General features: G+C 41.6%; 1 protein-coding gene across 1 annotated transcript in view; it reads right to left on the bottom strand.

Moving 5' to 3' along the window:
- The window catches only part of VWA8 (von Willebrand factor A domain containing 8), a gene marked incomplete at both ends in the record, with an annotated part of 368930 nt that overhangs the window by 35333 nt on the left and 316611 nt on the right, over positions 1 to 16986 (bottom strand). The window contains 3 exons of the mRNA XM_079721796.1: positions 3220 to 3328; positions 9295 to 9451; positions 12752 to 12860. Coding sequence (XP_079577922.1) covers positions 3220 to 3328; positions 9295 to 9451; positions 12752 to 12860 — 375 coding nt within the window. The remainder of the gene's footprint in view (positions 1 to 3219; positions 3329 to 9294; positions 9452 to 12751; positions 12861 to 16986) is intronic.

Genomic DNA, 16986 nt, shown 5'->3' on the forward strand with positions numbered 1-16986 from the left:
AAAAGAAAATCTTTTCCATCTATTTAGTCTTATCTGCTGCCTTTCTTTGAGTCCTTCACAATTTTCTTGCATTTCTCTTTTTGCAAGCTGGAAGCAAAACTAAACATGGTTTTCTGATACTGGTCTCATTGCTGTGGTGTTTCACAGAAGAGTCATTCCTTAATGTTAACCCTAATCCTAACCCAGGCTTAATTGGTGTCCTACTTTAAGAAGTCACAGCACTGGGCCTGACTTTTCTTCCTTTGGCTGATCTTGCAAACATAATATCATTTATCTTAAAGGGTTGATGTGAGGATTAAATGCATTGATGTTTGTAAAAGTAACTATAGTATGGTGCCCAATGAATATCAATCAAGATATTAACTAATACCAGATGAGGATTTTGATTCCTTCAATTAAAAATGTATTCTAGGGCTTCCCTGGTGGCACAGTGGTTGAGAGTCTGCCTGCCGATGCAGCAGACATGGGTTCGTGCCCCGGTCCGGGAGGATCCCACATGCCGTGGAGCGGCTGGGCCCGTGAGCCATGGCCGCTGAGCCTGCGCATCCGGAGCCTGTGCTCCGCAACGGGAGAGGCCACAACAGTGAGAGGCCCACGTACTGCAAAAATAAAAAAAATAAAAAATAAAAAATAAAAATAAATAAATAAATAAATAAATAAATAAATAAATAAATAAATAAATAAATAAATGTATTCTTGTATCTCTTCCTAGTACTGTGAATCCTCCAATGGCCTGTTTGTCCACCGGGTCAAACCCAATGTTGTGTGCAAGTTCGCAAGGCATCCAGGGCCAGATCACGGTCTGGTCCTTACAACTGTGCCAGCCTTCTCCCCTGCCATTTGTGCCCCACCACGTACACGGTCTTCTCAGTCACACTGCATAACGTGCTATTCTCTGAACTCACTGTGCTCTCTCATGCCTCTGTGCACTTGTATGTGCTGTGTCCTGTGTCTGGAATGCCCTCACTCCTCAAGCACCTGGAAAATTCCTCAGCTTCTTTTAAGAGTGAACTCAAGCATTGCATCCTCGGTGAAGCCTTTTCTCATTCATCCCATAGAATCGTGCACATACTTCTCTACAGAACTTAGGAAACTGTTTGCTTGTCTTCTTTAAGTTCCTTCTTTGAGGGCAGGGACTGCATTTTCTTTTCCTTTTCTTTTTTTAACAAATTAATTAATTAATTTATTTATGGCTGCGTTGGGTCTTTGTTGCTGTGTGCAGGCTCTCTCTGGTTGCGGCGAGCGGGGGCTACTCTTCGTTGCGGTGCGCGGGCTTCTCATTGCGGTGGCTTCTCTTGTTGCGGAGCACAGGCTCTAGGCGCCTGGGCTTCAGTAGTTGTGGTGCACGGGCTTAGTTGCTCCGCGGCATGTGGGAATCTTCCCGGACCAGGGCTCGAACCCGTGTCCCCTGCATTGGCAGGCAGATTCTTAACCACTGCGCCACCAGGGAAGCCCTGCATTTTATTTTTCTATCCCATCAAGAACTTAAGAAATGAACGAATGACGGGACTATACTCACTCTTCAGTTTTAGTAGCAGCACCATACCTCCCATAACCCTCATCTCCTGTGAACCACTCATTTTGGGTCTTATTTGCCTACTGTCTTGCCCTGGAGCTCAGAGCTCACCCAGAAGTTGCTCTCAGTGTTCAGGGAAATGAGTTTTTTTTTTTTTTTGCGGTACGTGGGCCTCGCACTGCTGTGGCCTCTCCCATTGCGGGGCACAGGCTCCAGATGCGCAGGCTCAGCGGCCATGGCTCACGGGCCCAGCCGCTCCGCGGCATGTGGGATCTTCCCGGACCGGGGCACGAACCCATGTCCCCTGCATCGGCAGGCGGACTCTCAACAACTGCGCCATCAGGGAAGCCTGGAAATGAGTACTTTTACAGTGAGTGACTATGGAAGAAAATCCAATCATTCAATGTTATGTTGTTCACATAATTTATATAAAATCTTATGCTGTTTTATCTTAAATAACTGTATATGGATTTTTTTTAAAGCAAACGACTTAAGTCTTACACTCCCTAGATTTTGAAATTAGGCTTCTAGTTAATCATTATAAAGACCTTTCTCCTTCCTTACCCTTTGGAAGTGATGTAACTTTTCCTAATCTCCTGATGTCATTTAGATCTATTTAGAAATGAGGCTTTCTCAGAGTTTGAGGTTGAAATGGTAGATTAGAAGTGCATAAGGAAAACTTCTCACCTCCAATAACTAGCAAATAATAATAAAACTTCCCCCCAAAAGAACCAAAGAGGGAAAGGGCATAACTGAAGGCCATGGACTTCAGAGGAAAGGATAGAAGATTCCAGAGTGGAACGGAGAAGCACACCACAGCCTGGCTCCTAACCCTGCCCCTTCTCCCCTGAAACGTGGCTTCTATCTCTCTTCAGGCAAAACAATCTTACATAATTTGTGATTTTTCAGAATACTTAGCCCTTCCTTAATTATCTGTGCAAATTGGTCAGAACCCAATCTTAAGTGTAAAATCTCCAAATAACAAATCTTTGCTTAAGAAATATTGAAGCATCTTATGCTTCTAATGGATTCGAAAGCAGTTTGTTCATTTAAAATTTATCCTCTGGAATCTTATTAATAATGCTAAATGTCTTACTAGTCTCTGTTATCACAGATAATACAGACATGCTTTTTACAGACTCTGGCATGAGGTGTTTATCTTATAAATCAAATGCAAAAACAACTTAATATTAAAAAAAAGAAATATTGAAGCATCTTAATATTTTTAGGGGCAATAGCAACATGAACTCGTTCTGGGACGACTAGCCTATGAAACTGCAAAGAGGCCGGCAATGTGGGGACCAGGGGATGCACAGCTTGGATGATCCAAAATGTTCTTGTCATTGCCTGGGAGTGTCATTCACAACAAAATGATTTGTAGGCAGAGAATTCTATCTGTGGATTTCTAGTAGAGATGGGACACTCATAGATCTAGATGAGGAGAATCAGGAAGTCTGACGCCTTTTAGAGTCACTGGTTAAATTACTGCTTCCTGGACAGGAGGAAAGGTGAGGTCAAATATTTTTACCTGACAAACTGAACTAAGAAAGCCATGGAGTGACCCACAGTTTTATGCAAACATTTTGGCATTGACTAATATTTTTGGACTGGCTGATTAGGGTTCAGATAACTTTCTCCAGTAGCTTTGGGGTGGGTCTAGTTTGGGGCCCAGATTATTTTCTTGGTCCATACATGTTGATTACCTGTAAATTATCCAGGATAATTCGGAGGGAGTGCACCTGCCGTCGAACAGCCCCTGAAAACCTTTCATAGGTTGCAGCATCATATTCACTCATTTGGATCTCCTTTAGCCTAAAATCAGAGGGCAAAAAAGACAACAGCTGAAAGCCTGTACCTGTGCATCTTTTACTTTGATTCATCTACTGCTAAGAACTGTAGCAAACTCCTCGGTAACTCAGAAGGCCTTTGAGGAAAAAAAGCAAGAAGTGATGTCTCCAGCTGATGTTTCAAAAGAGAGGAATGTGTGTGCAGTGATGCCCTAGGAAATGGTTAAGTCGTCCTGCAGAAGAAAAAGCAGCCCTGATTTGTAGTGTTTGTTGATTTCTGTGGTGGTCGATGTTAAGCTATCAATAGTGACGCCCCTGAGCACTGAGTTAGAAAGAAATGTGCAGTTGGCTCACGTGAGCCAGTATGACTCAGCTCTGTAGCACACTGCTGCTGTATCTCAGACACGTGTCATGATGCTGGCAGATGGTCAGTTCGTGTGGCAGATTCCTAGAGAGATCCCATGGGTTGCTTTTTAAGACCAAGGACATATATTTGGTTGATCATGATAAAAGTTCAGGCCCAGAGAATGTAAATAAATGTGTTGCTATGTAAAAGATAGGAGTTTTCTGAAATTGACTGTGTATGTTTAATAGGATAATTGTGTTTTAATATTATTGTGGCATTGAAATTCTGACCTCCCAGGACAGTGCTCCTTTTTACCATGTTTCATTCTTTGCTTCTGCTGCAGCCCTGCCAGCCCACTTGCAGTTTCCTCAACCCACTGTGTGTCCTTGTCCCTGAGCCCCTGCATGGGCTTCTCTCCCACCCAGAGTGCCTTTCCCTGCTTCTTTGCCTACTAACTTCCACGAACTCTTCAAGGCTCATATCAATGGTCACCTCCTCCAGGAAGCCTGCTCTGATCTTCAGATTTGTCTTCTGTGCTCTCGAATCACTTCACGCTTTCCTCTGTCAGAGCATTGCTACCTATGCTATAGTTGTCTGCTTCCTGTCTCCCCAACTGGACTCTTTGTTCCTTTAGTCTTTCTCATCTTTATCTGCACGGTGCCTACCATGATCCCTAGCATAATAGATGCTCAAAATAAATTGATATGAGTGACTGAAATACAAATAAGACTCAATTATTTAAAATGCAGCATCTTAAACTAGTTATAAGTAGAAGGTTTTACAGTGTTTTATCCATAATACACATTTCTACAAATTTCTATAAATGTAAAGGGTACTAATACTAGGACAGGGAATGATGAATGCATATCTCAAAAGCCTAACCACAACACGGTGTTCTAAGCTGCTGTGTGTGTGTGTGTGTGTGTGTGTGTGTGTGCATGTACACAATGTTGGAGGTATGGATCCTAGGTGTAGAGCTGAAACTCTTATCAGGAGTATAGTTTTATTGCCTTGGGCTGGAACAGAACCCCCAAATGCTCAATGAGGATCAATGGTCTCTATTCCTCCCTGTCTGGCCAAGCGCTGGGAAGAATCCATCCATCACAGGGCAGAGCACTAAAGGCTTATTAGAATCACATAATGTTAGGCTTAGACCACCATGAGGGCAGATATGCAAGTCCTGCCCTACCACCTGGCTGGGTTAGCTAATGCCACCTCAGGCGTCAAGACCCGGCTCAACGTTCACGTCCTGTGAAGTCTGGCTCAATCCCTTCATGATCATTCTCTTTCACGTATCTTCCACAGTTATCTGCTATGGAACCTACACACTTCATTGCTTTTAATACATATGTCGATTTTGCCCTATCATAGTGTTTTTCAAACTTTATTTTCCACAGTAGGAAATAAGCTTTATATTGAGATCCAGTAAACAAAAATGCATGTACACACACACATGTGTGTACCTGAGCCAAAAATTTAAGGAAAAATACCTTTACTACATGTGATGTACTCCCATTTTTTTTCTTCTAATCCTCTGGGGTAAGGAACATGTCTTATTTTTTCTTAGAATCCCCAGTACCAGCACAAACCCTGGCACCCAGTAGCATTCAACAAATGCTGTTGGATAGCACTTTTGAAAACACTGGCTATCAAAGGTAAATACCTGAAAGGTAAATAATATCTGAATGGTCGTTTCCTGAGGTGACATGCCAAGGTGCCCTTCTAAATCTAATTTACTCTCTGCTCTGAAGGACGAAAACGAATATGTGTATAGGACTTGACCTCCTAACAATGCCTCTTATGTTTAGTTTTGGCAATCTCTTAAACCTCTCTATAAATTTTCATTAGATTAAGGTATGTGTCAAGTATCAAGCCTGACAGAAGCTGGGCACAATGACATGTGCCAAAGGATGAAGGACATGCTACCAACCCCTTCATACCTGGGAGGCTAAGGTGCTCTCTCCCAAAGAAGGGAGATGAGTACTTTTCCAAAGAAGGGAGATTAGAAAAAAATTGTAGGCATAGCTTGTCCTTAGCAGGCGAAACACACACACACACACACACACACACACACACACACACGCACGCACTCTCACACACATGCGCACGCACACACACAGACACAGACACAGACACACACACAAGGAAGGAGCCAGGCAGTTAGTAAGTCACCTCAGGCAGACTGGTCATTGTAGAGAGATCAGAATTAACTCCAGTTATAGGGATACCTCTGGCACGATTGTGTTGCACCCAAAACACACCACATGCTGCTCTAATTATGAAGAGATCTGGAAATCATATTCCAAGCTGTGTCAGCTTTCACAAAAATCACCTACAAGGTGTTCAAAGCTGATAACATTCTGAAAGATGAAGACCGAAGCAGGGAGCAGTGAAAGAAAATAGGACATTTTAGCCTCTGTTTGAGACAAGACGCCCAGTGCTAATACCCTCAAACCCACAAAGCTAGCTGAAAATAGGTCTTTCTGCTGCTTTAACCCTGATCAAAACTTCAGGGCACAGCTGCTTCACATCCCAGTAATCTATGTGGACTGACTGCACTTTGTTGGCACAGTATATTCTTAAAGGGTATATTTATTGTTACGTAAGGGTCTGGGAATTTTAGTTCTCATTTTACTTTTTCGTATAGGTCATTTTTGGATCAATTATGGGGAAAACAAACACAAGCTGAAATCTAGTGTGTAGGGCTGATTAGTTTTGCAAATGGTAGTGGGTACAATTTCCACAGCTGGTGTCCACCTTAAACGCTTTTCCAAGCATGTAAAAGTACCTCGCCATCTATTTCATTCTTGTTTTATTGGTTTACTATTTCTGTTCTGCTTTATACATGTCTTAACACTTGTCTACCTGTTACTCTTCCTGAGTTAAGCAATTCTTGATATGTAGGAACCAGTATCTAGCTGAAATCCAGATACAAATGAGCGCTAAGTAAATATTATGTTGATAATATCAAGAACCCATCGGTAGAATTAGGCTCTTCAAGGCAATATGGTAGACCTCTAGGCTGATGGATAGGTCTGGCTGTCAGTCTGGTTTTAGCCAGTCTTTGAATTAAGTATGAAAGGGTGATACCATTACTTGTATGCACATGTGTATTATTCATTCCACAAATATGTATGTGCTTGCCAGGTACCAGGTTCTGGGCATAGGTACTGGGGATATACTAGAGGGCAAAATATCCTGCCCTCAACGAACTTGAAGTCAGTGGAGAAGAAATAAGCTATTCACACAAATAATAACACTATGGGAAAGAGTGACAAGAGCTATGGAGAAAAGGTACAGGGTGCTATAAAAGCACAAATGCAGGGACTTGACCTCATTGTGCATATACCTAAAATTGCAAAATAGCTTTAAAACTAAAGCATCCAAAACTATTGGATGACAGTGAAGAATGATTACTTTTTAAAGACCTGATAATAGTTTTGTATTTTTATTGTTTTTAAGTAAAATATTTCAGAGACACACTCTGAGATATTTACGATGAAAAGATAGAAAATCTTGAATTAGCTTCAAAATAACCCAGGGATGGGGACTCGGAATGGAATCAGATTTTTCTTCCTGAGGTTGAGGGAACAGATCCCCAGGGTTCACTATACGTTACTCTCTACTTTTGTTTATGTTAAAAAAGTTTCCTAATAAAAAGTTTAAGAAAAATCTTTAGCAGTACTAAATTGAATACCCATCAAATAGGACTATTACTACACGAAAGTAGAAAGCAACATTTTTCTGTGTGTCTTCTGTCTTTCTCAGGGTCTCCACGTGCTTTTATTTCATCTTCTCCTTTCTCATCCCCTTGTCCATCTCCTCTGTATTTCAACCACCTTCCAGTGTTCTTTCACGTGGACTTAGATTCTTCTCTGCAGCGCTTAGTAGAGGTGTCTGGTTTTCTCATTTCCTTCTCCGCGTTTTCTCCTTCCTCCCTTATAGCCACTAAATTTAGTTGCCTTATTATTACAGATGCTCCTTCCTTTCTTGTGGCGCGATGGTCCTTAATAGAACCAGATTCCTCACCCTTATCACGGAAATCAGAGAAGGGCTTGTGTTCTTCTAGCCAAGCACTACTGACAGGTCCTTCTTTCTCCCTGTGAATTCCTCTATCCATTTGTCTGCTTACACAAAAACTGAGACAGGACTTGTGAGGTTTTCAGCGTGGAAACAATAGGAACTCATCATTTGGGGAGGAGACGATGATGTGTATCTAATTATTTGGTTCTTTTCCTAAATAGATATTTATTGTTTATATGAAACGTAGAGCCATATTTTGATTCTAACAAGACCTTGTATTATAGGATTCCTCCCATCCTTTTTTGGGAAGTTTAAACTGCTTTCATTCCTAACATAGTGATTTGTCTTCATAACCTCTCTGAGAGGAAGGGAGACGGGAGTCACCATCAGAAGAACAAATTGACGCCCAGTGACGATAAACTGTTTGAGGTCTCCAGGGAAGCCAGCAGAAGGGCTGGGAGTGACACTCTTGTCTTATCTACCTGCTGAGTACATGAGGGTCCTAAGCCTTGCAGGCTTTCCTGAGGGTGTGGCAGGAGGGACCTGCATTTTTGTGTCCCCATTGTTCTGGACTGTTTACTTGCAGGATGTGTAAGCACAGCACGTAATGTAAAACCAGATGTCCTGCGTGGGAGGAATTTCGGAACTCACATACCCTGGAGTGTGCTTTTCCTGAACTGCACCCGGCTCCTTTCACTGAGCACAGCAGTATAAATCTGCCTCCCAGACCACTGTCTATGCCCTCACTCCTGAAGGAGATCTTGCTGCTCCTTGGGTATTTTTTACTTTTAGCTGATGAACACATGTGGATGTCTAGTGAAAGCATCATGTGGATTTTTCTCATTTTTTAGATGGTTCCAATCAAAGTGGCTCCGGATGGTTCCAGAACATCTGAAAGCTACAGGCTGGTTGGCTTGGATTTCAAGGCCTCCACCCACGGACAGGGCCTCCACAGTCAACCTCACTCCCCACCGTCCCCAGCTGGTACCCTTTATTCTGCATAGGCGAGCTGGCTTTCTCTGCCATAGTCACTCTGCTCATCTTACCCTGGCGCGTCTGGTCCCTTAGTTTTCCCTTCCTGGAATGTCCAAATACTGGCTGAGCTCAGGCCTCACCTCACATCAGCCCACAGACCTTACCCTTCTCTGCACTGCCATACCACGGGACTTCAGCCCTTAACCAGGGGGTGTGTGAGTGTGAGCGTGTGTGTGTACACTAGTCCTGTCTCCACGGAAATCTACAAGATTGCTGAGGGCAGGAAGGGACCATCATGTAGCATTATCTGAATTCCCTATGTGGCCTGGGAACAGATGTGGGTGGAATGATTTGACCTTTAGTTTCTCTGAAGAGAAGTATCTTTGGTTTTACTTTCTAATGTGCTCAAGTCTTTCCTCCCAAAAGACCCTACATAATTAATACATTTAAAAGGGCCTGAGTAGAAAGGGTGGGAGTTTATGTTCACTAGGCTGTCTCCACTGGGAGGGGCTGGCTACGGATTTCAGTTTGTGGGTCCAAGTTGCTGCGTGAGGAATAGAATCACACACATTTGGGTCTACTTCAGGGTCCACGGACATTTCACCACGGTGGCCGACACTGCTCCGGATGCAGTGGGGCCCACTCACCTCTGCTGAAAGGCTCTCTGGCCCATCTCTCTCGCAGCTCTCTTCACCTCCTCAGGAACTGCATCTTTCTCAGCCTTAGAGACCTGGTACACTGTGTGGCCTGCATCCAGCCGGTAAGGACCTCCTTTGCCGCCCAGACCTGCAGTGTCTCTTCCCCCTGGGAGGAAACCAGAAAGTCCAGGTGATTAGTCTGATCCAGATCACAAAACAGAAGTCAGATCATGGCTTTAAGGCAGTCCTGTGCCGTTTATCAATTGTACTTAACTAGTAATTAAATATTCAAATGACTTTCTTCTGGAAACACAGGGCATCCCCCTATCAAGGACGCTTTCTTCTTCTCCATCCAGCCAATCCCACACAGATTTCAAGGCTCAGTCCAAATTCCGTGACCCCTCACCTGATGACTCTACGTCACAGGGATCAATACTCCTATGCGCTATTTATTATTCTTTAAAGTTTATTTTTCTTTTCTTGTCACCTATAGTGTGAATGGGATTATATTTTACATATCTTTGTAGCTCTGTACCTGTAAGAGGCTTTAACATCATAAATACTTAGTATATATTTGTTAATTCAGTGAACGACACTCCTCTTCCCTCACATGTAACCTCATTTTTCCTTAAAATAAAAGAAAGATGACCAGGCTATCGATCCTGTTTCCTCTGTTTTGCAAATGCTAAAAATAATGCACAGAGAGGTTAAGTCACCTACGCATGACCTCGTATCAGTGGATGAGCCAAGATTAGAAGCCAATTATTATACTAACTTCAACTTTTAGCTTAGAATAATATACAACAGATAAACACTGCCAGCTTCAGGACAGTTTTTAAATACAAACCCAAGTTTACATGCTTGAAAATGAGCATTATGTAATATTGTATAACTTTTAATGTACAATTAAATGCCTAGAAGATTAGGTAGGTAATATTATAAGAAGCGGTGAGAACTTGGTTAACTAGAGAAGACTTGCCTTGTCTAAATACATTCAAATTCATATTATTTTAAAACACTGCACTGACCCCCAAAATACATATATTGGCTAGACTGGCTACATATTTGGCCCCTGGGCTACCAGTGTATTACCCCTGCTTTATAATGATTAAAATACTAGTAATCAGTTTCTTTTGTTCATTCACAAATAACTTGGGAACTTAGAAGAGAATCCAATATTGGAGGGGCAGCATAATATTGAATATTATATCATGTTACAGTATAGTATAGTATAGATTAGTATAGTATACTAGTATTATACAGTACAGTATCCTATAGTTAAGTCAGACTGTCTGAGTTTGAATCCTGGTTCCAATGCACTAGTCATGTGTCCTTGACAGAAGTTCCTTAACTTCTCTGTAGCTCAGTCTCATCACCTATAAAATGGGGATACTAATATTATTTACTTCATGGGATTGTCATGAGGCTAAAATGCTCAGAATAGTATATGGCACAAAATAAGAGCTCTATAAGTGATTGCTCTTACTATTATTTACACAACTACCAGTCACATAGAATGAGGTCATTTCTAAGTTTCATAAAGTGGAAATTTTGAAAGCTTTTAGGCTTTGGTTAAATTATGCTACATTTTTCTTTTCTCCCTTGAAGCCTTAAGTGGTGTAATAAGTTAAAAGCAAGAACTCAGCATACTCTGCTTCCCTTATCAAAGTCCAGGTAGGTCATTTCCTTTTGGGAAATACCATGAGAACAGCCTATTAATTATATTTATCCTTTGATTCCAGCACATCTTATTTCATTTTTATTTAGAAATTGCTGGTGGAAAATTCCGTCTTGGATGTGTGTGATTCCTGGCTGTCACTTGTGGATGGCCTATAGGCGGAGGGGACTGGTAATTGGACAGTGATGAGGAGATACAGAGTCAGGTTTCTGGGACCTGACTCCGTTCCTCCTGGAGGTATGGGTGGGTAATGAATTAGAGCTTAAAAGTTCGAGGGCGCTGAGATGACATCGTTTTTGGTGAAACGAGGAAAGGACCCACAACCGTTTAGAGGCTGGTGTGAGTGACGGACAGCATGGGAAAGCACGGTCCCTTGGCAAAGTCATACGGGGTTGGAGAGGGCGTGAGGACACAGTTCTTCACATCCTCCACTTCCAAGAGCCTTTAATTTGAACTTCTCAAATGAAAATGCTTGCCAGAGTGTCCAGACTTCAAGGTATAATCTTGAAGCTAACCTTGAACATCCTAAATCTGTCAAGATAAGGGGGAGAGAGGCAATGGACGGGTTCTGATGACGAAGAAGGAATCAAATGAGTTGTTGGGTCAGAGCTCAGTTCAATATAGAGAATTCTGAGGGAAGAGAGCGACAAGGAGAAAAAAAAATTGCAGCAAAAGAGCCTTGATAAATTGAAAAATAAAGGCTGGGGGAAGCAATAGCAGGGTCTTCAGCCTGGACAGATACGTGAGCTAGTAGACACAAGCTGAATAACAAGTGAGAACGTCCGCTCCAGAGGAGACTGCTGCTGGGAAACCTGCATCTGGTCAGCTCGTCCCACAATGCATTCCACATGGATTAAATCTTGCTGGCTTGACACTAACTTCCAGATCAAAGGACATTTCTCAAAATATCCTTTCTTTCAAGCTGATGCTTGATGAATAAACAGAGCAGGCAAGGAGTCCCCAGGCCGATTTGATAGCACATTGTCCGAACACAGAAACCCATTTCCTCCCGAGGCTGTCAAGGCCAAGAGGCACAGACCAACCTCAGGGAAGGCGAAGAACAGAGCTCATGCCAGCACCGCTCATGGCCGTGATAAGATCAGACAGTGCGTACACAGTCTGGCCCTATTCCTGCGGCTCTGCAGATGTGTCTGCTCCAGCTGCCGCAGAGGAAAGAGGAAGGCAGCAGCTGTGGGAACAATGCTCTCTTCGGGCAGCCAAGAGGAAGGAGTGGACCCCCGTCATCAGTTCAGACCACAACCACCCCTCTTATCTCAAAACCCTGCATCCTCAACATGCTCACTTCTGAGATGCGGAGGACCAGGACCATTTCTTTTCAAAGTCAGCTGGTCAAGAAAGAATGTACTGTCGATTTCTGGCATGATTCCCAAGGGCATGGAATTTAAAAGAGGGGATTAACACTTTTAATGAATACATTCTTCATGCCAGGCCTTGAGCTCAGCGCTTTACAATCATAATCTCATTGAATCCTCATCACAAGCTTGTGAGGCAGTTAATATTATGCCCCTTTTAGGGATGAAGCAACCCTAGGAGGACCAGATCGGTCTTAGGTCAGAGGGTAGCAGAGTCTGCGGGACTCCAAATGCCAGGGTTTTTCCGTGTCTTGATGTCATGCTGGGACAGAGGGCAAAGGCACACTCCAGCCGACTAACGGGGGGAGACAGAGAAGGCAGGCTGATTCCTGAGCCTTCTTGGGGCTGCTGTGATGTCCACATGGGCTTGTGAAGTCTCTGGAAGCCTGACCCAGGAGAATGCCATGCTACGAACCTGTGCCACCAGCCCAGGTGTTGCCGCCCACATGCGGCATGTTGTCTGGGTCTTCCTTGCCGTGTTTGGGGGAACTCACGTCTTCACCGCTCTCTCTGTTGATTGTTATCTAAAAATGAAGAAATAAGACATTATCATTCTCCGTGACCAACACCAGGAGCTGCAGGACAGAAAGAATTGTTTCCCCCTAAGTCCTTAAGGTAGGGCATAACCTCAGGCCACAGGACACAACAGATGCTGTTAGTGTCTGGCAAAAGTTTCACCGGATTTTCCATCCATTTAGTTGGGAAGGAGACAAATTTAATTTTAAAAAATATTCTTTAAAGAAAAGGTGCTGGACTGGGTTACAGCTTCAGAATTCTTCTAGCGCAGAGTATGCCTTGAGCATTTACATAAAGAACAAGACCCACCGGAAGCAGGGGAAATGGATCTCACCAGAGACTGACTGAGAGAGCTCTCAATGGTTTAAAAGGATCACTGCCCAGCTGGTCCAGCCGAGTCACAGCAGATATACATTGGCCTATTTAATTTTCCAAGAAATCCCATTCCTCAGAGAAATGCCACTTTATATAAAATATGTGGAAAAGAAAAACAGAAAAGGTATCTTTGTGTGCTTCAGTGATATATATTATACACACAGACACTGAAAACTGCTTATTTATTTCTGGGACCCACTCTAATTTTATTTTGGTATTTATAGCTCTCCTAGTTCATCTCGATTTTGAAACTGGATTTACTATTCCTGCAAATCAAACAGAATAAGCAGCACTAGCTTTCCTCTTAGAGAGCCTGTGGCTCATTCATTGGTCCCTAATTTAATTCGGCACAGATTCACCAAAAGGACTGATAACCATGCAGGAATTCCATCCTAGCAGTCAGCTCAGTAGATATTACTCCACAATGAAAAGAACTTGAAGCAGCCACATCCATGTACCCTATGAGCCTGCTCCCAAATATAATGATTTTCAAGGCAGACCAGATCAAACATTTATTTATTTGTTCAAATAACACTTAACGGGAAATGTATTGGCAAGACTTCATTTGAACTACCATGGGGCCAACAAAAGCCATGGAGGATTGGTCACTGCCCTCAAGTTGCTTACAGTGGAACAGGAGAGCCTGCAAATAGGCCTGTAGCATGATGCCAGGTCAGTCTTGAGAGCTGACCCAATCCTTGTTAGTAAGTGGACTTTTCATTCTGGATGTTAGGATTAACGAAGATAGGTAGATAATTTAAGGCCTTTGCAAATAAGATGGCTATTAAGAATGAATTCAACCTAACTTCCATTGTCTTATGTCCGGACTAGTTCATTTCAAATGTTATGACATCATAAAGAGATTTTAATTAACCAGATCTTTCTACCCTTAGCTTTGGCATCATTAACAGAGATTTTGCCATAACTTCAGCATACTTCAAAATTTCGCATCCAGGACATGACAATTGATATGAATTCCACACATATAATCATGCTCAAAAAAAATGGGTGAAAATAATTTTTTTCTTCTTTTTAAAAATTAAACTATGCTGAATAGCTAGCAACATTCAGAGAACAAATAAGCATTTAAAATACTGTCCCCCAAACTTGCCACCACTTTCCAGCTTTTCTAGAGGCAGTGTAAGAGATAATCAGTAAATTAAAATATGTATACTGACTATGAGAATTCTAGACCAGCACTAACCAAGAAAATTTTCTGTGTCGATAGAAATATATATACCTGAGATGTCTAACATGGTAGCTTTTAGCCCAGTGTGGCTATTGAGTACTCGAGGATGTGATTTTTAAGTTTTATTTAATTAACTAAAATTTAAGTTTAAATTACATGTAGCCAGTGGGTATCTCACCAGACAGCACAGCACAAGGACAAGCTTGCCTCAGCCCGGGAGATAATATTTGGTTACCTTAGCAGTATCTTATAGATGTTTTCCGTGAGAAATGAGAAAAACAAGAAACATTTCAAAATTGCGATAGAGTTTTATTCTGTTGTCATTTTAAGAAATCTACAGAAAAGTTATGACTGCATACTAACTGATTTTTTTAAACAAATATAATGGAACTTACATATGGAATACGTTTATTATAATAAGATGGTAAGCTTATTTTTCTTACATAAAGACACATTTATTACAATAATGCTGCTCAAAACACTTCTGGCTTGTTTCTGGAAGGATCTGCAGAATCCACAGCAGATTCTATTTGAATATCTTTAATGGTGGCCACTTTGTATTCTTTAAAAATAGATTTGATTTTTAATAAATAGCTAAAGGATACTTGGAGCCGATTTCTGGTATGAACTATTTGCTAATTTGCTTTGTACCACTGGGAAAGTCAATTAACTTCTCTGAGCCTCAACCTTCTCATCAGAAACTAAGTGGGTTCAACTAAAAAATTTCTTCCATTCCACCTAACATTGACATGCTCTAGCTGATTCAACGATTCAAAATGTGGTAAATAAGGGATGTTAGTCAAAACCAGGCACAATTATATAATAATGAGACTAGTTTGCTTTATAAGAGTTGTGATACTTCTACAGGCCAATTCTTAAAGATGAAGTTCCAAAAATAGTCTGGGCAATGACAGCATTATTGGAATAACTGTTCTGAACACCTTTCCTCACTTTAGGGTATGTGTGTGTGTATACTATTTATTAAAAATAAATAAAAGAATGGATAAACAACAATGTCCTACTGTATAGCACAAAGAACTATATTCAATATCCTGAGATAAACCATAATGGAAAAGAATATAAAAAAGAATGTATATATATGTATAAATGAGACACTTTGCTATACAGCAAAAATTAACACACTGTAAATCAAATATATTTCAATAAAAACAAATAAATAAATGAATAAACAAATAAATGAATAAATAAATTTAAAAAAACTCAGAAGAGGTATAGAAAGCAAAGTCCTATGTGTCTAGTAACTTTACTTTCATCAAAATCAATCTCCTTCAGACATTTCACGACAATTCAGTTATTCTGCTGTAAGAAAGAAGTACTAAAAATGACGGCACAAGGCAAAAGAAAAAGCCTGTCAAATAGCCCCCCTCAGCTACCTCCAAACTCACACTCTTAAAATTGCAAAGACATCTCTAATGGGCCTTCAGGGAGACAGAAAATTTGCTATGAACTTTCTGGGCAGAAAGGAACTGGTGTGCTCTTTGCCACCTGTGTGTCTTCCAGGCCATCTGCTGGGGAATGGCATGGCTCATAACAAGTCAGCCCCACACCAACCCCGAATGGGAGTCTAGAGATGTTTCAAAATTGACAAATGCTTGACAGAAACAATCATCAGCCCAAACCTGATTTATTCCAGAGAAACACATACCATAAAATTCCAAGGATACTTACTTAAAAGCGAGACATTTGGGGAGTTTATCTAATTCTGTGCCATTTTATGAATGCCATTATACTCACACGAGTCTATTTCTCTAGGTGGATGGGAGGAGCTCACCTGACAAGCAGTTTCCAAAGCATTTTAGGGCGTCTCTTAGGTGAATTGACAATGATTCATAAAAGTTAAAAGGCAGGAAGTCTAGGACAGTCCAACGCAGGACAGAAACTGGAACAGATACTAGGGAAGGCCTATTATTTGAGGAAGCTTGTTTCCTAGGGACAGAGGATGCTATAGAGCCTCTGGCCATTCAGAAAGTTGATAAACTGCTGAATTCTTTGAAGGATGTGTTGCGAAGGACGTGGAATGCATTTCCTTCGAGGGTTGGTTTCATCTAGAAAGAGCTCAAGTGAGTCAACCCAGTTACTGAAATAGACCCTACTGTATTCACTTAAATGGATCAAAAATTTTCCCAAACCACAAAGCATTGTGGACTCTTACCAACTGTTGATGCAAATGGATGCACAGGCTAAGGCCTTTGACGTGTCTCTCACAGCTGACACAATCTACTTCCTTTTAGATAAGCGTGCTATAATCATAAGAACTGTTATCCTCTTTCAGATGAATCAAAATGGAAAAAACATGGAGCTTGTAAATTACAACTCATAAAAGTGTCCCAGAGTAAAGCAACCCAAAGCCAGAGCAGGGAAGGGACATGACTCATGAAAGCCCTTCTAGGCAAGGCCCATATATTTCAGGCTCCTCCTCAAACTCATGATTTTTAAAAACCATCAGTAAAATGACATAAATAGCCAGAATACAGTCTTGGAGGGAAAGTTAGTTCTCGGAGGACTGACTGGACAACACAGCTTATTCTTATTTTCCAACTGGAGACGAG

The sequence above is a fragment of the Hyperoodon ampullatus genome, assembly GCF_949752795.1.
Source record: "Hyperoodon ampullatus genome assembly, chromosome: 16".
Lineage (NCBI taxonomy): Eukaryota > Metazoa > Chordata > Mammalia > Artiodactyla > Ziphiidae > Hyperoodon > Hyperoodon ampullatus.